The sequence below is a fragment of the Chenopodium album genome, chromosome 16 (genome assembly GCF_948465745.1).
Source record: "Chenopodium album chromosome 16, dcCheAlbu1.1, whole genome shotgun sequence".
Classification (NCBI taxonomy): Eukaryota; Viridiplantae; Streptophyta; class Magnoliopsida; order Caryophyllales; family Amaranthaceae; genus Chenopodium; species Chenopodium album.
Window position 1 is genome coordinate 49122216 of NC_137849.1, and position 23892 is coordinate 49146107.

The 23892-nt window shown below is 35.6% G+C and overlaps 2 protein-coding genes and 2 pseudogenes across 3 annotated transcripts; 2 read left to right on the plus strand and 2 right to left on the minus strand.

The window, feature by feature from the left end:
• Positions 1-97: 97 nt before the first annotated feature.
• On the minus strand, positions 98-3400 carry LOC145586866 (cytochrome b561 and DOMON domain-containing protein At3g61750-like). Its single transcript, XM_081643825.1, has 4 exons — positions 2308-3400; positions 1520-1916; positions 761-1053; positions 98-638 (listed from the first exon to the last, which is right to left on the minus strand). The coding sequence occupies exons 1-4, from the start codon at positions 2593-2595 to the stop codon at positions 366-368; spliced, it is 1251 nt and encodes a 416-aa protein (XP_081499951.1). The 5' UTR covers positions 2596-3400; the 3' UTR covers positions 98-365.
• Positions 3401-3573: 173 nt separating this feature from the next.
• On the minus strand, positions 3574-9347 carry LOC145586867 (wax ester synthase/diacylglycerol acyltransferase 11-like; annotated as a pseudogene). The gene is made up of 7 exons (XR_014101032.1): positions 8947-9347; positions 7063-7647; positions 6403-6469; positions 6192-6304; positions 5751-5959; positions 5177-5314; positions 3574-4813 (listed from the first exon to the last, which is right to left on the minus strand). The product of XR_014101032.1 is annotated as a wax ester synthase/diacylglycerol acyltransferase 11-like (transcript).
• Positions 9348-21636: 12289 nt separating this feature from the next.
• On the plus strand, positions 21637-22461 carry LOC145584490 (putative mitochondrial protein AtMg00310 pseudogene; annotated as a pseudogene).
• Positions 22462-22602: 141 nt separating this feature from the next.
• On the plus strand, positions 22603-23184 carry LOC145584491 (uncharacterized). The gene has a single exon (XM_081641323.1). It carries the CDS (start codon positions 22603-22605, stop codon positions 23182-23184), a length of 582 nt encoding a protein of 193 aa, XP_081497449.1.
• The last annotated feature ends 708 nt before the right edge of the window (positions 23185-23892 follow it).

The following is a 23892-nucleotide window of genomic DNA, read 5'->3' on the forward strand; positions in this document are numbered from 1 at the left end:
CCCTTTGTGACATTATACCATGATATTAATGTTGCATTGCCTCATGAATAAAGTACAAGTATTTCTTCCTTCAGTTCATAATAGATGTTTGGTGTGCCTGTAAACACCCCTGTTTCATCTTTTGTTTTTTTTGAATTATACTATAACATATTAGTGAAAGAAGAAATAAAAAACAAAAAACTATGATATTTACACAACCACTTCCAGTGTATTTTTTTTTTCCTGTCATCCTAGTAACAAAATTCTGACAATTTAATCTTAAGAAAAAACAAAATTGTGAGCGTAGTCTAGCTAGAGGCTGATGCAAATGCTCAGGTGTGTAGCAAACGCCCCTTCAAAACTAAAATAGAAATCTTTTTGTGAAATTAACTCATTTGATAGGCAGAAATAGGTTGATCTGGCTTCTCTGAGCTTCTGAGCTTGGATAGAACCTGCAAAACAATTGCAGTAACCAAAATGATACCTAGTAGAAATCCATATCCTATCTTCCATTCAGAACCAGCACCCCCAACTTGGAACCCGAGAACAATATTTAGAGCCCCAAAGAAGAGTGTAATTACTCCAAACCATCGATGGTATGCAGCCCAAAGCCTACGTATCTTTGACTCCTTATCTGGCCTGATGAAAAATGCCAGCACCTGTGACAAGTCAAAAATAGAATAAGGCAAAAAATTTTATGGGTGATCCTACATGTTTTTTGGGATGAAAATTTAGTGTCTCACAATACATCAGTATGATGTCTGATCTAATTTTTGTTTACCTGGATAATGCTAAGTGTGAGAGCAAAATATCCAATGCCTCTGTGAGCAGCAACATCTGCATGTATTTGATTAGTAAGTGCTTGACCGACCACAACTCCCGCCAACACGATGAGAAACCCTACAATCTGAATAATAGTGTGCAGATAAAACCACAGAGGTTCTTTGTGCTTGAGAAACCTGGCAATCATAGCCCCACAAGGAAGAATAAGTCCCCAGCCAATAATCCCCAGAATCCCATGGCTTCTTTTCATCTTGTCGAGACCCCCGGCCCCACTTGTAGCAGCAGCAACACCTGATACTCAGCAAAAGATAATTGGTCTTACTTTTCGCTGTTTTCTTCTCTTCCCCAACTATATATTTGAGATTTCTATAGAACCCATGAGTAGTTGCAAAAACTATGATCATGGTTTCTTGACAGTGAGTTTTCAGTTCTTTTATTCTTTTTTATTTGTCTATCCTTTTTGCTAATCGGAATTAATTTTTATAACTACTGTATATTTGAGATGTTTAGATATATGCTATGTTAGACTGTTAGTTGGGACTTGTCATTTTACCCACCTCTATCCCCCACGTGGCTGTGTTTGATCCTTGACATTCCGACATGAGTATGTTCTTAAGGATACTTGACACTATTTGTCAAGTATGACTCAAGTGATATAATTTTTGACACTTGATAACCTCAAAAACTAAGAACAGAATATGAAAGGATTTCAGATTCTGATGCTTTCAACAGCATTGTAAATTAAGAGAACACTCACCAGTTGAGTAATCAATGTGTATGGTGGTCTTATCATCGTGCACCGTGAGTTTATGATTGAGGGGAATCCTGCTTCCATAAGCTAGCAGAGTTGGCTGCTGTTGGAGAGGAGCATTAAACTGAAGCTGGAAACCCATGTAAAGATTAGCTCCATCAAGTACCACAACAGGAGGAATGCTTGTCAGATTGAGATCCCCTTGTCCGGGGAGAACCTCATGAGGCTTTCTGCCTTTTAGGTAATACTGCTTGATCTTCGCGTGTCCACTTTTGCTGATCCACCCTACCATGGCACTGCCACCCACCATCAACCCGTCTTTCGAGAATCCAATTCCTACCCATCCTGTTGTGTATAGTGCTGATAATACTATAGTTACAGTGTGATCCTTGCTTTGGTAGTACTGCAATCAATTTTAAAGGTGCAAATTGAATGAGGCATAGATACCCGAGAAACAAAATTTCACAGGTTTAACCCACAGCACTAAGGGATTACAGGATGGTTGAATTCCCTTACAAACAAATTGACAAATAACAAATTAAAACCAGGATTAAGTCAAGTTAGGTACTATCTGATAGGAATCTTAAGATCTAACACATTTACTATGATATTGGTACGGAGCGAAAGAAGTGTAACAAGAGGTAACGGGAAATTTGCATACTTTAGGACGGAATGCATTTCTATGAATATTTTCATTACCATTATACCTGAAGGCAGTAACTTATTACCACCTACCAAATAGGCCGTAGAAAGAAACCTTAAAAAAAAATCGATTAAGGAGAAACAGAACTTACCCTCAAAACATAAGTTTCCCAAACAGGGTGACAGTTGCTATAGGAAAGATTCCCATATGGAGGAGGAAGAAAGTTTGCTAAATCAATGCTGCAAAATTGTGATCTTGCATCTTGAATGCCCACATTCGCTTGTTTAACACCGGCTTCAGGAGCAGCATTTACTAAACAAACAGTCTTTTGCTCAAATAAAATTAGACATAAAATCAACAATAAGTATGACATTATTAGGAAACTTTGAGATCTCAAATTGGTCATTTTTAATGGAAAATAACTAGCAGAAAGATTCATTTAAGTTGGAAGCAAGCACGATCATACTATGACACAGAGAATGATGAATATTGAGAAGATAAGGAAGTGAAAAGTTAGAGAGATGATCAAAGACAAGAAAGTTGGAATGTTTTAGTCTCGTGTAGTTTAAGTTACATCCCTTCTGTTATGATGTTGAAGTTGGTTGGTCGTTGCTGGTAAAATCATCATTTCCCGCCTTTTCTTGCTATTGCAACATCCTTTTTTTTTTTTTTTTTTTTTTTTTTTGGGAGCCTACCATTTGTTGGTTGCTTTCCCCCACTTTTACACTTCTTATTACTAGATGTATAACACAAGTACACAATCGTAATTATTTAAGTGAACATTTGTAGGTGCATATGGCCCGGGAGAGAGAGAGCAAGCGGGAAAACTTAGCAAAAGAGGTCTGAGAAGAGAAACCCCCGAATATTATAGCTAAAAAAATGATGTTAAGGTGAAACACGATATACTTCCCTTTATCTTATCTTTTGTATTCCGGTAGAAAAGTTGTTACCTGAAACACTACGTACAAATCGTAGAATGTTGTTACCATATACTCCGGTTATGATAACTTAACCAATTTACTATTGTAGATTTATAACTTGCTTTAGTTCCTCAAGGTTTAAAATAGCTCGTGTGCATTTAGGAATTACAAGAAACGCAATCAATCTATCACAAGACAGATGAACTTGTCTTAATTGGAGCACAACCACTACACAACTGCGCAACCTATTTTTGAGTATGTCGTAATTTATAAAGTCTTATACCCTTATTTATATGAACTTGTTTTATTTGAATCTTTGTGAACTTATTTTCTTATATCAACAAATAAGTATGATAGTTTATTAAAGCTAGAACTAAGACAAGCAGCAACTAGATCCAAAATTTTATAATGACATAACGTAAATAAACATGAGGCCCATCACATAATTAACATCGAGGAAATTAAGTTTGACATATCGACATGACACATCATCTCCATGAATGAAAAATAAAGAGCACTTTATATTAGGTTTACATTTATTGTACACATCCACATATTTAATTTGAGCAGTCTAATATCTACAAACAAGATTTGACTAGGGCTATCCACCGAAAAGAAAGTAACGTATATATACTTCTTCCGTTCACTTTTAACTGCAACAGTTTGACTTAAAAGGTGAGAACTTTTTGACTTAACTGTTGTAAATAAAAATAAACGAAGGAAGTATATTATATTCATATCATGCATCAATTCTTTATTTTGGGATATACTATAGGCAAAATTGGTATAAACCACCTTTTTTGTCCAACTTTTTTTGAAAAAGCCACCTTTTATGTTTTTTTTTTATTTTATATTTACTAAACCACCTTTTAAGTATCAAAATTCTTGATTGCACTACCCCTATTTCAAATTTTGACGAAAAATTTAACTGAGACGTCAAAGGGGCCCACAACTTGTGCCTTTCGCTCCTAAATCATGTATTTTTTCGCCCCAAAAAATATTTGACCCTTCCCTCTATATAAATGCATGACTAAATTGAGTAAAGTTATAAAAAAACCAAACCTAATTTTGCTACAAAAATTAAATTATAGTATTTGTTTATTCTCAAACCCTAAATTGAGGTAATTGAAGTGATGGTTGAGATGGATGGGAAAGTTTTGCTATGGTTGATGATTTGGAAGTGAATGGTTGAGATGCAATCTGTTAGATTTGAAATATGGGTGGTGCAATAAAAAATTTAGGTACTTAAAAGGTGGTTTAGTAAATAAAAAAAACATAAAAGGTGATTTTTTCAAAAAAGTTGGACAAAAAAGGTGGTTTATACCAATTTTACCTATACTATATTCCATTAAATTTATTTAGTGGAATAATATATAGGTATATATATACAACAAAAAAAGTCGCGGTGGTGGTGGTGGAGGAGGAGGTTGCAATGCAATGATGGGTGGTTGTTGATGGCGGAGATGGCACCGTCAATTGATAAGTACTTCCCAGCCGCGTGGAAGGCAACACACTCGGACCGTGACACTATGATTACAGTTGAGAAGGTGGACAACCTTGTGCCATCCCAGAGCCATCTTGTTTGACAAGACCTTGTGTTATAACAGCATCCTTGATTAGATTGAGAGATTCAGCAATGTCGTCGCACAATTGATGAGGATCCGGAACCGTGTATTCATCTACGGCTAGAACCACTGTCATCTTGTTACTATAACTTAGGAAGTTTATCATCACAGGCTGTAGAATATATTCATTAGTTAGTTTTTTTTTTTTTTTTTGAAACAATTCATTAGTTAGTTAACATCATATAAAAAGATGAAGATTGTTATTAGGAAGTATTTAACATGAGATATGAAGATTATTAGGAAGTATTTATAAGATTTTTTGCGATATAATCCCTCCGTCTAGTATTAATTACTTGTATTAATCATTTCAAGTAAAAAGATATGGCATTTTTTTTTTTTTTTGAACTAAACATGTTTTTGAACCTGATTAATAATTAATTTTGGACGTAAGGAGTAACATGTATAGTGCAATTAATTTAAATTTCTTAAGAAAAAAGAGTACGTATTACGTATAGGTTGCAAGTTGGAAACGTACATGTGGTTGACCGTAGGAAGTTGGAGCAAGAAAAGTTAATGGAAGTCCATAGAAGCCTATCTCCTACAAAGGTCCAGGTAGATTTGAGAAGGCGATAGTTGTGTGCGAGTTGATTCTATCAGATATTACACTTGCAACCTGCAAAATATAGTACGGAGTACAAATTATGATATTTTCAAACCCGTGGGTTAATATCTGAGATTAACATTTCAGTTTATCTCTTCTCACACCTTTATCCATTTATTTATGTGTCACTTTAATATTTCACTTTTTTTAAAAAGAAAATTAAATTTTTTTTATATATATTTATAGATTTATCAATCTCCGAGAGAAACTTGGATTTTCTCATTTTCAAGGGGGTAACATTGTTATGTGAATGATGTTTTTTTTTTTTTTTTTTTTTTTTTTGTGTGTTTAGAGAGCTACAAGGGCAGGGTGAGAATCGATCGTAGAACCTCCTAGAATCGGGAGGGAATCTTTAACCACTTGATCTATCCCTCACTCTCGTTACGTGAATGATGTGATGGTGTCGTAACCTAGAAAGAGCTTTTGTACTATGTATATGGAAATATACCTTAGAACCAAAAAATTTCATAACAACTTCAGCCATGAAAAAAGTGTAAATAGCTTCTAAGGAATGCTTCTTTTATCAACGGTGGTTTTGGCAGTTCGAATGTATTCTAAAGGATCATCATGCAATCCAAGGGCAAACGGAAGAAGCACGTAACCAACTGCATTTCCCCATTTAGCTTCTGCATCTTTCTCCATCATATCAGCCAAATCCTATCATTAATGTTTATTATTCTTACATGTTACAATCAGATTAATCAGATATATATACAATATTAACTACTACCTCCGTTAACTTTTAATTGCAATTTTGGAATATTTTATATCTCACAAATAATACCCCAAAGTTGTAACTAAAAGTTAATAGAGGTAATATACAAGTATACATATGAATTGTTTGACAGTACACTAAAAGAAACCGCGATTTTTTTGTTTACAGCTTTACCTGAATTCCTCCAGAGGTTCGAATATTGACTAGAAGAACCGATCTAAGACGAATGTTGTTGAGATATTTTTTTGTTTTCTCTCTTGTAGCTTCATGATTGTTTCCTTCACTTTCTGAAATAATAATGGGAATTAGTGCAGATATATGAAGGCTATTGTTGATTGATTGAGTACTAGATCAGATGAGTTTACGAGAAGGCAAAAAAGATTACCATATTTCCTACTAAGATAGCGAGATAAACCAGCTTGTGTGATTCCAAGTGCAACATCATTGATGGTCTGTACATTCCAATATAATATACATTTAATGTTCCGTCAAAAATAAAAAAAGAAGATAGATTTAATGTTACAAGGTTGATATAAACACATTAAATTTATATATATAATATATAAGTATTGAATTGGTTTTAATCACTAAAAATCAATCAAAATTGATCAATAAAATGATGGTTAATCAATTCAACATAATTTTTTTTTTTTTAAAAAAAAAAAAAAATAAAAATCCAGAAACTAATAAAGCTTAGTTAGGCTTACAAAATGGGCATCAATTCAATATAGTGATGTATTGTAAATTTAACATAAATACTATTATTTAAAATAAATAAATAAATAAACTTTGAACAATAATTAAAACAATTTGCATTGGTCCTTCAAAAAAAAAAAAAAAACAATTTGCATTAAATATTTATCAATTATGTATAACAAAAATTACTAGGAAATCATCATAAAATTTGAATTGTTAATCATTTAAATCAGGAAAATAAGTTTTACTATGTATAAACCAATTAATTCAATTAAAATGAATTATTGACTAGGTGAAGAGAAAAAGGTCTTATAGATAATAGAGAGAAAGTAAGAAGAAAAAAACTTACAGCACCAATTGCATTCTTGATGAATTTCATATCTTGAAGACTAAAACTCTTGTAAACAACACGCCTAGAGACATTTCCTCCATTTGGGGAACTCTTAAATGGAGAATTATCCTTCAAAAACAACGTAGTTGCTACAAACATCAATACATCCATCGAAGTGTTCCAAAACAACTTTAAGATCAACCATAAGGCCAAAATCCATCTCCAAAAACACCCTTTACGATCATCATCATCGCGCATAATCTTTGGAGCAGGAATGGTTGGCAAGGCCTCTGGATCGGAGGTCTTACGTGTGAGTGCCAACAACAAAGAGATTAAAGATGTGCCATCACCTAGTGAATGATGAATCCGAATTATTGTTGTGGCCTTGACTTCCTCTGAGAGTTTGAGATTGAGTACATGGATATCCCAAAGTGGCCTTGATTTGTCTAAGGTTGTTTTACTAAGGTTGTGTATGTAGTCTTCAACATATTTATCTGCTGACTTTATGTCTTCGGAGTTTATTTTTGGAGCTATAATGTGCTTGTCTAGGTTTATTTCTGTTCTTACCCATTTCAATTCTTCTCCTTTAGATGGATCTCCTTCCTGTATAACTTTGAACAAGCTAAAATTTTAGTAACAGTAGTTATTTATTCATTTATTCTACTGGTAGTAAATAAGATTTAATTTTAGTACGTAATATGTTTAATGTAATACTAATTAATACAATAATGACGACCAATGATACATATATTATTTAATTTTAGTACGTAATACATTTAATGTAATACTAATTAATTCAATAACGACGACCAATGATACGTATATTGGTACTCCCTCCGTTTCATAATGTTAGTCCCATATGGAATCAATCACATAAAATAAGAAAAGAAATATATTTAGAATCTAACATTAAAGTACAACAGATTTCATAATTAGTTTACCTTAATTAACTTTTTTTTTATTTTTCATTAGGAAAGCACAAGTCATAATTGCATAATTTAACGTAAAAATTTCCTTACTTAGAGTCATGTCATCAATCCACAATCAATTAATTAAAAAAAAAATCAAGTTATAAATGAAATATATTCAATACGGGTAGATCTTTTTAAAACGCCCAAAATAGTATATGGGACTAACATTATGAAACGGAGAGAGTACTTTATTATGTATATTATAGAAAAAAAAAATGAAGAACTTTAAATTTGCGTTGCTTTTAAGACTACCTCATAATTTTCATTGGAGGTGTCAAATCCATCTCACTCAATTTATTGATGCCTAACAATTAGTGTCTCAACTCTCAATATATATTGAAAAGTCATCTTAACCTAAACAAGTAGTTTGTATATAGTATTAACTTTCAATACAGAAATTAATATCAAGTCATTTTAATTAATTGTAATAATATACTCATGCCTAGGTTTTTGCTTTTGTGCTAATATATCTAGTTTCCCCTTGGAAAGAACTTGTCATCGATCTTCACCCTAATTAAGGTTTTCAATTATGATTTTAATTAAGGTATGGTCTGATCTAGTAAGACGGTATAGTATATGCTCGTCTTATTTAACTTAGATTGCATTTTTTTCCGCTAACATATACTTAATTAGTACGGAATCAATTAGTACTCATATATATATTAATACTAATATATATACAAAGGATAATATATACTCCCATAATAAAAATAAAGTCATTGTATGTAACAATATAAGTATCCTAAACACATACATGCATCGAGTGAAAATTAAAGTTTCAATCAATTCAAACACTGCAGTGAAATTGTGTTAAGTAAATAACCATACATATATATATCTCAATAAATTAAGTAATTAGGAAATTACGTAGTATTGCATGCATTAGTAATTAATTTAGTATGTAGTATAATTAACAAGGGGAAGAACATACCACAAGACTAGAAAAACGAGGGTGCTTGCAAAGGGAAGTTGGAAATTTAGCCTTCAAAAGCTGAATATCAACGGGAGTTTTGACGCCGAAAATAGCCATTACATGTATATTGAAGTCTGGCTTATGGAACGCGACTGATGCAGGACTAAGTAGCTCCATCCTCTCCCCCTCTAAACACCTTTAATCCTCCATTATTACAATCAATTTCTAAGGGTTTTAGTACCCCATTTTTGTTTATCTTTTTTGTTCTCTTCCTAATCACGTAGTCCATACCTACTAATCAAAATTAAATAAAAGATCGAAAAAAGATTTGAATTGATCAAAATACTACAATATTATGATGTATGAGAATACGAAAATCAAGTGTAGATGTGTATGTAACAGACTAACAACTTTGAGAATGTTACGATATACTACGATGCTCATAGCTACTATATTTGGGTGCTTTATATAGAGTGTTGACTAGTAACAAATGACAAGAGTAATAATAATGTAATTTTCAAGCATTTAAAAGGAAGTTGGGAAGCTAGCTATAAAATTTAATGTTTTGCAAGTTTATGTTTATCCGTTAATTTACAACCAATATGTCAATTTGTAACCAACATGTCAATTTGTAAATATGTTCATACGTTCATTTGTGATAATCTTACTATTAAACGACCTTTATTGTGTTTTCCATGTAACAACTGCAATCGCGGCGCAGCCACACGCCGCCAGCCGTAGCTAATGAGGCTAGATTTAGGCGAGAAATAAAATGTCCTGAAGAGTGACTTCTAGACATGCAATATTTGTGCATTCATTTTTTGGGGCCTTGTGAATTAATGTAGTACGTTACAACTTGATAATAACGAAAGAAAAGTCGTAGCATTGCCTCGATCAATTTAATTTGTTTCCATGTGATGATTTACTTATTAAAATCATTAAATCAAATGATATATACTTGTACTTTACTCATGTTACTGCATGCTATTACATTTACATGATATATTATCTAATTATCTATATATTTGGTGCTTACAGAAACACTATATATCACTCATAAATTCATGGGATTGAAAATAACTACGTAAATTAATTTGCACCAATAAAATAGGTGTGGATTGACATTTCACAAAGTACATCAAAGATTTGCGTAAATCATACTTCCTCTATCCCTATGTTTTATCCCCATTACAAAAATATGGGCTAAATTTTAAAATCTTTGACCATATGATACTCTTAAATCTTAATCTATAAGTGATTATATAGCTTAGTGGAATCTTGTTGAATTCGTCTCATCCTATATTTTATTACTATATCTAGTTTTTATAATTTTTACAACGTATGAAAGTTAAGATATTTTTTTTTAAGATATGTGTTGAAGACCATGAAAAGTCAAATAGGGCAAATTATTAGAATAATAGGGACGAAGGAAATGAAAAAAAAAAAAAAATATCTGAAGAGAGGTATGGAAAAAAAAGTGGAATGCTAAACGTCGTCCTCGAATATCTAACTAACGCCCGCAAAATAAACTAAAATTACAAATTTACCCTTTTTTAATCAAAAAAATTACCCCCTCAATTTACCCCCCTCTTCATACTACCCACCACTACCACCTCTTCATACTAACCACCACCACCACCACCACCTCCTCCTCCTCTTTTAACCACCAACTCCTAACCTCCGGTTTCACGATCTACACAACCGCGGTAATGACCAGTAAGGACAAAGGAAAGTCGGTCGTCGGCGGAGAAAATGTTTGTTTTTTTTTTTATTTTCTGAATTCGCGGCAAACGCCTAGATTTTTCGCACGTCCTAGGCTCAAACGCCTAGTTCGTGCGAACAACCGTGTGGTTGTATGAAAAATCTGGGCGTTTGAGGTGAAACGCCTAGTTTTTTAGAATACCTTAGGCTGAAACGCCTAGGTTTTTTCGAATAACCTAGGATGTTTCGAAAAAACTAGGCATTTCAGCCTAGGGTATTCGAAAAATCAAGGCGTTTCTTGGGTTTTGAATTTTTTTTAAAAAATTATCGCAACGTACCGATTCCGTATGGTTCGACGAGCCTTTGGCGAGCGTCTAAGGTTGTGTTTCTGGTATTTCGTCGTTATTCATAAGATCTAACGAATTTGATTTTGCAAAATTTAAAAAATTTGTTTGATTTTGAAACTCACAGTGATTGGGGTGGTTGTTCGATGAGCATTAGTGGCCGTTGACCACTAGAGAGAACGGTAAAAAAGTTTTGTGTACAACAAAATTGTAAAATTGAGGTAAAATTAATTATTTTTATAATCGTTATTATAAGGATAAATACGTAATTTTATTTTATTTTGCGGGCGTTAGTTAGATATTCGAGGGCGATATTTAACAACCCAAAAAAAATAAAAAAAAATAAAAATAAAAATAAAAAGGCCAAGTAATATAAGAAAATATTGAAAATTGTTAATTTATCATTAAGTCATTTCTAATATTAAATCATCAAGTCTATAAGGGCAATTCAATTATGAAATATATAATTGAAATGTTGTGTAAATTGAGAATTGGATCACATGCAAGCCTCCCCAAAAAAAAAAAAAAAAAAAAAAAAAGTGGAAGTTGTATGCTAGTTTAACTTCAATTTTATAAATTGATTAATAAATATGAAGTATATTTTTTTCAATATTAAAAAATTTACGTAAGTAATTTTATTTTTTAATGGAGTCTCAATTCAATGACGGTTTTTTTTTCTTGTTGAAAGGAGCTTCTTGTCAATAGTTAGATTATACAAAGTAACTAGACACTTGGCGAAAAGTTGAAAAGCCAAGTGTTACTGTCTCTTGACCTGGCTAAAAGTTTAGCTTTATATTTTAGTTTTATGATTAGTTACAATTAACTTACAAGCTTAGAGTGTACTATTATTCCAATTTGAAGTTGGCAATAGACAAATTATGTCGATAGTTATAAATGCTTCAACAGAATTCAAATCAAGTGTGCGTAACTTAATTAGTTGTAACTTGAAAGCATGACCTATTCCAACCTCCGAACCTTAATAAAGTAACTTATGTCACTGTTTGACTTGTTCATGAAATTACTTAAGAGAATGGCTAGACTTAGATGTTTTCCCACCATGCCGTCAATTCAAATAATAATGATAATTCTAGAGTTGACATGATAGACGCTGGAACAATTTATACCTCAATTTCATTAAAATATCACAACATGTTTACATAAAATTGCAAATGATTTAATTGTAATGAAATATCTACATTTACTACCTACATGCGTTAACGCATTTTAATTTTTTTTCTTCTTCTGAAAATAAGAGTTTTATCTTAACAAACACAAGAATTTGACTGTAACAAATTTATTTCCATGACTTTATCTTCGAGGGAGGGATTATTTGTTCATCCCCAGCAGATACAAAGGAGGATGATTGTGGTGGTATGTTCATTGTACGCATGTATATGGTTGTGGAAGTACGTACATAGGCTGATCGGACTAGATTTGTTCCAGTCTAGTCCGGTTTTGGACCAGTGCACAACCGCCAAGTCATTTTTAAAGAGCAAGGCTCGGCCAAAATAGTGCAATATAGTCTTCAGCCTACTACACCCTGGCCTAATTTTTATATTACAAAACTATTGAATTATTTCCGCTGACTAGTAATAATTCAAAATTTGTGATTGTTCAGATTATTTTACTAAATGTTCAAAATTTGTTATTGTTCATATTTTTTTTTACTAAATGTTCAAAAGTATAGGCGTGGTGCATTGCGATTGTTCAGATTTTTTTAACTAAATGTTCAAAATTTGCGATGTTCAGATTTTTTTACTAAATGTTCAAAATTCGCGATTGTTCATATTTTTTTACTAAATGTTCAAAAGTATAGGTGTGATGCATTGCAATTGTTCAGATTTTTTAATTAAATGTTCAAAATTTGCGATATTCAGATGTTTTTACTACATGTTCAAAATTTGCAATTGTTTGAATTTTTTTACTAAATGTTCAAAAGTATAGGCGTGGTGCACCTACTTCTAGTTGCACCATGGTGCATCTTAAAATTTGGGCCGATTTTATAAGAAGAGTATTGGGAGCTTTGGACTTCCATAGCTCATCAAGACCAATGATAGTTTTGTAACCCAATATTGCTAAAATATGTACATTAAAGCTTGGTTTATGAAATATAAATGGACTTAATGGCTCTTCTTTTTCATAATCTTCCAAATTCATTATTCCTTTATTAACTTTAATTGGCCTTTTTTTTATCAAAAAAAAAAAAAAAAAACTTTAATTGGCTTTATCATCCCTTTTTTCTTCTCCTAATCATTCCCACCCCCACCCCCCCACCCCCCCAATATTTTTTTTTCTATAAAAAAAAGTCTCTCTTTTTTGGAAGCAAAATAAGGATGAGAAAAGTGTAGAAAGTAATGGTAAGGTGCTACAAAGATTATGGCATATCTATTTTTATAGACTACAAATGAGTTGTATGTTTGTGTATCTTTCGACTTTACTTATAAGTTGTCATATTTGTAATTTTGTTAGTATTTAAAAAAGGGGGTGGGAAAGTTCATATTTAAAGCTTTGGTTTGATAGATGTTGTGCGTACTTGGAAAATGACACTAATTTATATGTTACGGTGACAAAATATAAATATTGTTAAACATTTTAAAAATAAAATATAAAAAGCAATTTTTTTTAAATAAATTGGAGGTGCGGGGAATTAAACCCCGTGCCTCTAAGCTACACCCCGACTAACGTCATCTCTTGATTTGTTTTTAATACTCAGTATATATATATTAAATCAGAGAGTGAGTAATAGATTAAGTGGTAAGAGCTTCCTCTCGATTTCAGGGGATCATGGGATTGATTCTCATCTCCGTTCTTGTGGCTCTCTAACACCAAAGTGTGTGTGTGTATATATGCCCTCGAAAGAAAGGGTTCCCTTCCTACTAGAGACGTCGCGCTACCGTATTTCCAGACCTTGCTCGTCGGATCTCCGGCGTTTGCTTGTGATTATGGCTGACGAACTAGTTTCCCGGTACTCGAAACTTAACCTGGACGATGATGGTGGTGGAGTTGTGGATTTAGGGGAAATTGTGAAAGATGAACCGCAAGAAAACCTTGAACTATTGCTAGTCGGAAAATTGCTCACTGAAAGGCCTTTCAATGTGGAGGCCTTCAAAAGAACGATGCTAAAAAATTTGGGCGCCATCCCAGAAATTGGTGATTAAGGTTTAAGGACCCAATTTGTTTGCCTTTCATTTTTTTCATTGGAGGGACAAGGAGAAGGTATACAAGGGTAGACCATGGTGCTTTGATAACATTCTTTTACTGCTGAAGGAGGTCGAGGAGGACGAGCAGCTGGAGCAAGTTGTTCTTCGTTCATCTCCGTTCTGGTTGCGTATTAAGGGGCTCCCCTTTAATTGCCGATCAGATGATCATGTCAAGGAAATAACCAGAGGCATGGGGGAATTAATGGAGTTAGAGGAGGATGTTCTGGGGCTAGATAGATACCGAAGAGTTCGATTGATGATTGATGTTACGAAACCATTGAGACGCTTTCAGAAAATCATTGACAAAAAAGGGAAAGAAGTTACCATTGAATTTGCATATGAACGACTCTCATTTTTTTGCTTTGCCTGCGGAGTTATGGGCCATTCTGAAAAGGATTGCTCTGCCATAACAGAGGAGGAGAAGAAAAAAGGATTAGGGTGGGGAACTTTGCTCAAAGCCTCACCATGGAAGGGTCGTTCAAAGGAGCTGGAAGAAATAATTAGTCACTTCTGTCCTGTAGGAAGGCTCTGTTTGTGACTAAAAAGAGTGACATCATTCACACTAATGATGGGGTGAATAATGATGAGCAGCAGCTTAGTCTCTCACATGTAAATGCTCCCGCTGTGCGAGTAACTGAGGAAGTTAGTACTGCAGTCCCGACTTCTTTAGTGGAGTCTTCTTCCGGAGATAAAAGCCTGGGAGGTTTTGGTGGGTTTGTTATTGGTAATATGCATCCGAGAGAGAAAAATAAACAGGGCAAAAAAGTGAGGAGGGAGGATAAGAAGATAGGATTGGGGAAGGGGAGTGAGGGTGCGACTCTGACAAATTTAAAAAGAAATTTGGAGGATAGCAGTATGGTGACAGATGATGGTGGTGGAGAGAACAAAAAATCAAAGTTGAACTATTTGGACTCTTCGGATTATATAATGTCGGCGAAGGTTGGTGATGACCAACCCAGCCACTCATCATGAGTCTATTATGTTGGAACCACTACTACAAAAAACCCCTATCGAGTCGCCTCTAAACCATCTTACACATCACTTCAAGGGCGACACTACAGGCACCGACACAATAGGTAACCCCTTACGTGTCGCCTATGACATGATGCGTTAGGTTGGTTTATGAGTCGCTTTTTTCATTACAGGTGATGCGTTAGGTTGGTTTATGAGTAGCCTTTTTCATTATAGGTGACGCGTTAGGTTGGTTAATGAGTCGCCTTTTTATTACAGGTGACGCGTTAGGTTGGTTTATGAGTCACCTTTTTCATTATAAGCGACGCGTTAGGTGTATTTTATGAGTCCCCTGCTTGTTATGAGGCGACGCGTAATGTATTTTTTTAAAAAGTAAAATTCTTCCTTAGCGATGCCCAAAATACAATTTTCTTTTTTTTTTCCTCATTAAATTTACACTTGCTACTATAATTACAACCTATGTAGGACTTGAACCTACATCTATGTGCAATAGCACATTGCTCTACCGTTTGAGCTAATAGGCTTTCAAAAACTTCAATGGGAATCTGCCATAAAAATATGAACAATCACCAATAAGCAAAATCAACAGAACTTTCATGTGTTCTTTCTTTTCTGTTAAAGATGATATAAAGTTAAGTATGCTTTTTGTTGTCTTATAGTGCATTTACATGTAACATTTGGAAGGGCCACTAGTGACATGGTAAGTCTGCTAGGGTATCGTCTTTTAAATGCACTATACCTTCAACTACAACAGCCCCCTAGGCTAAACCTCAAAAGTCATACTCCTATCAAAATATAACACACAAACACAATCCAATAGAGTGGAAAATTAAAGATGAATTACAGTTTTCACATCTTTTTATGAAGTGAGGTTAATGCATTAATGCTTAATACTAAAAGAGTGCATTGACTATTCCACGAATAGAATATTTAAATCTTTTATGAGAAAAGTTAGATACGTGACCAGATGATGCATTATGCACAGAGTTGAATTACCTTGCCAAATGCATGCAGATTTAGTTGCCACTGCTTTCACATCAGCCCATTTAGAAAAGCAATGACAGAGGTTCCCAAACCAGATCGCAGCAACACTTCCACTAGCAGCTAGAAGGATCCTGAGTCTCCTAGGTGTGTCATTAGCCTGTACAAGTGTACAGGTTCTGTGTGAGTAGTAACATGCTCTCCTTGTGCCATGACCAATGAACAAGCAAACTCTGTTCAAATATCTGAGATGTATCCATAGGCATAAAGTCACACATCAAAACAGTGTATATAATTCTGTTATATTTAATTCAAATAATAGAACTAACATATGCAATAAAATGAGAAGATTACAAGAAACGACATTTCAGAATCAGATTTCTTAAACCATCTATAACAAACCCTGCAGTTCTCTCCTCCACCATGTAAACTGTTAATCTTTTTCTGTTTTTAAAATTATTCCCTTAAATCATTAATTAGTATGAAATCTACAGTGTTCCCTGTCTAAGAGACCATATTTATGCGACACTGGCACACTACTACACTAGTACACTACTACTCAAACAACCTCAAAACTCTCGTGAAACATGATAATTTGAAAATTTTAAACCCTCCAAACTGAAATTTAATACAATTGTACATTTAGTGCAGTTGCCCTACCTTAAGGAATGAATATTAGCTCCCTGTAATACCCAAACATTAAGCCTTTCACCAAGAGGCCAAATCACATTTTCTTAAAATGAATAATATACTAGCTCCCTATAGGAATTCTAGCAACATAACAATAAGGGAATACGACCAAAGGAACTTAAAATGAATAATACACTACACATGACACCAAACAAATAAGCTAATATACTTCATTGCACCACTCATCGATAACCATCAACAATAAAGTGCGGCATTTCTAACCATAAAAGACGGCAGAGAAATGCTACACAACCATAAATAAACAACATCACTAGACTACTAATTAATCTCTTCAATACTATCACTTTGCCATTTCAGTATTGCAAGCTCAGTATAATCAATCAATTTCAATCACATAACACAATAAATAGTGACAAATACACGAAGACGACGAAAAATGTATACCTTATAGCTAGCCACCAAATCCATTACTCAGCTGCAAGATCTACCACGAAGTATTTACCTCAACTGCTACACAGAAAGCTAATGACCACACTAACGAGTAACGACTGCAGCTCATACTCAAGTAACCTAACTTTTCACCTAAATTAGAATAAACAATAAAAAATTGGAATAATCAGATTTGGGATCTTAACATTGAAAGTAATTAGGGCTTTCTGTATAATCAATCAATTTTGAATGGTATTACATTAAATTCGCAATTAGAAGCCAGATTAAAATCAATTCGCAATTTGCAATGGAAACCAGATGAAATCAATTCAATCAATTTGCAACTCCATCAATCCGCAATTCAATCAATTCAATCAATAATCAAATTTAACTCAATTCGCAATGTCAAACAAATTAAAAAAAAAATATATTGGACAAAAAACTAAATGATAACCCTAAAATTCGCAATTGGCAAAATGCAGTAAGAGAAAGATGGAATGGGCGGTAGGAAGGGGAAGAATGTGTAACTAACCGTAAAGGAGATATGGAGGCGCAGCGGCGGTAGATGAAGACGACGGCGACAAGTTCGATATGAAGTTCTGAAGTTGGCCTTTTTTTTTTAGGAAGAAGAATAGGAGTACGTACTGTATGTATAATGAATAAAGGAATTTGGAGTGATAGTTACTGATAGAAAGAGGAATGAGAGATGAGAAATTGATCGAAGACAAGTAGTTGTAGTCGTTGCCGGTGAGAGGCGATGTGAGGAAGGAACAAAAAGCCTGGGGGAATGAATGAGGGAGGCGAGGAGATGAAGCAAAAAAAAAAAACAAGACCAAGGGATTGAATAAATGAAGATTATTCTAGGGTGTTTGTTTTAAGCTGATTTTTAACTTGGCAAAGGTGTCGCGTGTAATAGTGCAGAACTAAAGGCGACTCGTAAAGTAATACTTTATGAGTCACACATAATGAAAGATGGGATGTGTATAGTTTACGTGTCGCCTATTATAGCGTAGGTGATGCCTATACCTTTCAATTCATTTTTAGGTATCTTTTTATCAAGCTTTATGTGTCACATGCTTTCTAGGAGGCGACTCTAAAACTTCACGCATCACGTATTAATTTGAAGCGACTCCAAAAGGGCGACTTCTTAGGGTGTTTTTGTAGTAGTGAACTGTCGGGGGATGGGCAACCCCAAGAAAGTTCGGCAACTCCGTAAGTAGGGGTGTTCAAAAATACCCGACCCGTTTGACCCGACCCGTTGACCCGCTAACCCGCAAAGTACCCGACGGGTTTTTTGGATTTATTTTCCATTTTCGCGGGTCGGGTAATGGGCCACCCTCTAACTGTAGCGGGTACCCGTTAAATACCCGAATTATTTTTTTATTTTTTTTTTCTTGGCTGCACTTTGCTCTCTTCCCTCTACTTCTTTAGGGTTACTTTACTCACTTACTGGGCTTAGTCAGTAGTCGCACCTGACCTCTCTTCTTTCTTCTCTCTTCTCTCTCCTCTCTCCTCTCTCCTCTCTCCTCTCAAATACTCATTTGATTTGTAATTAAATCCCATTTCCCCTCAATTCATTCCTCCAAATCTCCAATTCATTGTTCTATTAATTTTATGACGAAGTCGAGGATGACTTTACTCACTTACTGGGTAGATTTGATGGTTTCAGTGGTGGTTTGGGCGGACGAGGTGACGGTGGTGATGGGCGAGGAATGGGTGCGCGTGGTAAAATAATGAAGCCGAGAGGAGGTGGTCGTGGAAGAGGCGGAGGTGGTCATGGAAGAGGCGGAGGTGGCTTGGAGACATTGTAATTTTGTTGCTTGATGTAAACTTTCTAAACTCTCTGCTGTTGTAGTGCTCTCTAGACAAGTAGATAGTAGACACTTTGAAGTTTGAACTCTTAATTGTGGTTTGCATTCGATTTGCACTTTGAATCTTTTTATTTTTATTTTTATTTTTGAGGAAACACTTTGAATCTAAATTTGTTTTGAGCTATGTGAGACTGTGAGCATTTTGTACTTTAACAAGTATAAAAGAATTGCATCAGGTTTATTATTATTTTTTTAAATGATAACAACAGCTTTTCTGTAAAATAAACACATCAGGTTTTTTTTTTTTTTTTTTTTTTTTTTTTTTTTTGGTATAATTAAAAGTTTAAAACTAGTTGTGTTTTTTATATATAAAAGCAGTAGGTTTATTTTTTTTTTTTGAAAGGGAAAACAGTAGGTTTATAATGTCATATATATGAGATTTTTTTTTTTTAAAAAGCATACATATTAAAATTTCGGGTACCCGCTTTTACCGGGTCGGGTAATGGGCCGACCAAACAACTACCCGCACTTCCGGGTACCCGAAATCCCGGGTACCCGTTTATGAGCACCCCTATCCGTAAGTGGAGATTAAAACATGCCCCTGATCTTGTTTTTATTTCGGAAACAATGATAAGTAAAGAAGCGGTAGAGTTAGTCAAGGATAGGATTGGTTTCAATAATGCATTTGGTGTATCGAGTAGAGGTAAAGCGGGTGGCTTGTGTCTTTATTGGAGTACGGATGTTGTGACTTTTTCCTTGGTTTCCTATTCACAAAATCACATATGCGGAGATGTCAAGAAGAGTGAGGAATTATGGAGATTCGTGGGCATATATGGGTGGCCGGATGCTAGCAGTAAATGTCGAACTTGGTCACTTATCAAGCACTTATGTGAAGGGTCCCCTCATCCGATTCTAATTGGGGGTGATTTCAATGAAATCATCTCGTATGAAGAAAGAGAAGGAGGGTCAAATAGTGAGAGAAAAGAACTAGCAAATTTCCGTGAGACCCTTGATGTTTGTGAACTTCGAGATTTGGGTTTTGTGGGACAATGGTGGACATGGGCAAGGGGAAATTCTGCGTGTACGTGCATTAGGGAGAGGTTGGATCGATATGTGGCCTCCCCGAACTGGATGCAACTTTTCCCTCAAGCGAACGTTGAACATTTGCTTTGGATTCACTCTGACCACACACCTATTGTGCTGAGAACAAAGGAGATAGTGAAGGAAAAGAAGAAGAAGAAGTGTAGATTTCGGTTTGAAATAGCGTGGTTGCATGATGAGTCTTGTGAAGTGGAAATCCGTAGGGTGTGGGAATCGGTGTATGATCATGATATGTTGAGCAAGCTAAAAGTGATGGGGACTAGTCTCATGAAATGGAGCAAAAACAAGTTCGATGGTATTGGCAACAAAATTGAAGAGGTAGAAAAGGCTCTTAAGGAGGCTCAGCAGCTTGGTATTTCCCAAGAAAGCTGCGAGAGTATCTCGACTCTGGAAGCTGCATTGGCCGACCTTCATCGCAAGCACGAGGCCTATTGGTATTTGAGGTCGTGGGTTTTGGAAGTTCGGGATGGAGACAAAAATATATGCTACTTTCACCACAAAGCCTCGCAAAGGAAGAGTCGAAACACCATCTATGGCATTTATGATGCGAATGAGAATTGGCATGAAACTGAAAATTCTCTTAAGAAGGTGGTTTCTGAGTACTACTCATCACTCTTTACTTCTTCTGAGACCCCAAGTACGAATGTACAGAGTGTGCTTCAACATGTGAAACCCCTCATCACAAATGAACAAAATGCGGAGCTCTTGTGTCTTTATTCAAAGGAAAAGATATTTGCAGCCTTGCAACAAATGCACCCATGCAAAGCCCCGGGCCCGGATGGTATGCATGCTATTTTTTATCAGAGATTTTGGCATATTGTTGGGAATGATGTTGTGAATTTTGTTAGTGCTATTTTAAATGGTAATGCAATTCTGAATGTTGTCAATAGTACTAACATTGTGCTAATTCCGAAAATTAAAGAACCTACATTGATGTCGGAATTTAGACCTATTAGCCTCTGTAATGTATTGTATAAGCTTGTTTCCAAGGTGATTGTTATGAGGTTAAAAAACATTCTTTCGGGGGTGGTGACGGAAAATCAAAGTGCTTTTGTTCCGGGCAGACTCATTATAGATAATGCCCTCATTGCTTTAGAGTTGTTCCACACGATGAAACAGAGAAGCCGAGGTAGAAGAGGCACAATTGCATTGAAGCTTGATATGAGCAAAGCGTACGATTGTGTAGAATGGGGTTTTTTGAGGAAGTTACTTCTCACTATGGGCTTTGATGGTAGATGGGTGAACTTGATTATGGAATGTGTCACCTCTGTGAAGTATTCTTTCATTATTCATGGGAGAGTTTGTGGCTCGGTGACCCCCTTTAGGGGTCTTAGGCAAGGGGATCCTCTCTCCCCTTACCTTTTTTATTTTGGTTGCTGATGCTTTTTCTCATATGTTGAATAATAAAGTGTAGGAGAAGGAAATCCATGGTGCAAAAGCTAGTCGGAATGGTCCTTTGATCTCTTATATGTTGTTCGCCGATGACAGTTTATTATTTGATAAAGCCAACCGAAGGGAATGCGAAGTGTAGTTGATAAACTCAACCAGTATGAAGTAGCATCTGAGCAGAAAATTAATTTTGAAAAATCGGAGGTCTCTTTTAGCAAAGGTGTCAATGTCGAGCAAAAGAGTGAGTTAATGGGAATCTTAAAAATGCGTCATGTTGATAGGCATGGAAAATATCTCGGGATTCCGAAACTTGTAGGGCGATCGAAAAAGGCCACTTTTAGTGCACTTACAGATAGGGTATGGAAGAAGTTACAGGGTTGGAAGGAGAAATTATTATCCAGAGCTGGCAAAGAGGTTCTTCTCAAGGCGGTCATCCAAGCTATCCTGACGTATCTAATGGGTGTGTACAAACTTCCGGTTTCCATCACTCATGATATCAGATCGGCAATGTCGAGATTTTATTGGGGCCAAAAGGATCAAAAAAGGAAGATACATTGGAAGTCTTGGGACGTGATGTGCACTCCGAAATGTTTGGGTGGCATGGGTTTCAAGGATTTGGAAGTTTTCAATGATGCCCTTCTCGGGAAACAGGAATGGCGGCTAGTTCAATTCGAAAACTCTTTGCTTAGTAGAGTGTTGAAGGCAAAGTACTACTCTAAATGCTCTTTCTTGGATTCGTATTTGGGGTATAGAGGGAGCTACTCATGGAGAAGCATTTGGAGCACGAAAACACTAGTTAAAGAGGGCACCTTGTGGCGCATTGGAAATGGTTCGAAGGTCAACATTTGGAGAGACCCCTGGCTAGCTGATGCCGAGGGTCGTTTTGTGGCCAGTTCGAAGGTGGAAGGCTTAACACAGGTTAGTGACCTTATCAATCTGGATTCTATGGATTGAGATGTTGATCTTATTGCTGCTAACTTCAACGAACAAGATCAACGCTGCATTCTCTCTATTCCCTTAAGTGGGAGATCCCCGAATGATATCCTCACGTGGGCTTTCTCCAACAATGGAATGTATACAGTGAAGACTTCTTATATGGTGGAGAAGGGGTGCAACTTGGATGATTTTCATCGTGCCTGGGTGAGAATTTGGGGTTTGGATGCTTCTCCTAAGGTGAAGCACTGTTTATGGAGAATATGCACTCATACTCTGCCCACAAAAGGTCTTCTCAAGGCCCGTCATATAGTCGAATGTGCTGAGTGCCCTTGGTGTGGGGGAGATGATGAAACAAGCTCCCGTGTTTTATTTGACTGTGTGTGTGCTGCTGATCTTTGGGAGGAGAGTGGGTGCGCTGATTTGTTGAATGACAGAGAGGGTTCCATGTGTGATTTACTTGTTAAATGGCAAGAGACTTACAAAAGGAAGTTGCAAAGAGCAGCATACCTGCTATGGCTGCTATGGTCTGAGCGTAATAAGTGGGTTTTTGAAGGCAATGCTACCCCTAATTATGTTCTTATTGCACGTCTTGACAGGCTAGTCGAAGAGTATAACAAGGATAATACCTTAGTATACAAAAATTTCCCTGTAAGAGGGAGAAGGAGCCCGTCAAAATGGACTACCCTTCCTGCCAGCACCATTAAGTTCAATGCAGATGCGTGTTTGGCGAACGAGGGATAGGTGGGATTGGGGGTGGTGGCACGAGACCACTCTGGAAGAGTATTACTTGCGGCTTCCAAGAGGGTCAGGGCGCACTGCCCAGTAGAAATAGTTGAAGGAAAAGCTCTCCTCTTTGCTGTGCAGCTTGCCATAAGGTTTGGCTACGACAATGTCATTATCGAATCAGACTGCCAAGGCTTAATAAATCGACTCTCCACAGCTGCTCTGTACTTCTCGAATTTGGATTTGATTCTAGAAGACCTTCTATCTTTAAGTTGTAATTTTAGTTCTTTTGTTTGGTCTCATGTAAAGAGAGGTGGGAACCATGTAGCCCACCATCTTGCTAAGGTTGTCCCTTGTGGTGTCGAACAAGTGTGGGTAGAGAATTGTCCTAGGGAGATATTCCTATATGTACTCTCGGACACTTTGTCCCTTGATTAATGAATTTACTCGGCATCTTTCCTCAAAAAAAAATATATATATATATATATATATATATATACTAGTTGTTAGCCCCCCCCAACGTTTGGATATGTTGTGTGGTCGGTTTGTTTTTGGCTGCTACGTATCTAAGTTAAAGGAGTACTTGAAATTATGAAGTGATGTCGATTGTATGAATGTAGTATAGTTTAAGGTAGAGTGGTATGTGTGATGGAGTTATTAACTGAGTTTAGGATAATTTTTTTTCCTTTTAGTTCATTGTTGAGGGTACTATTTTGCTGTGATAGG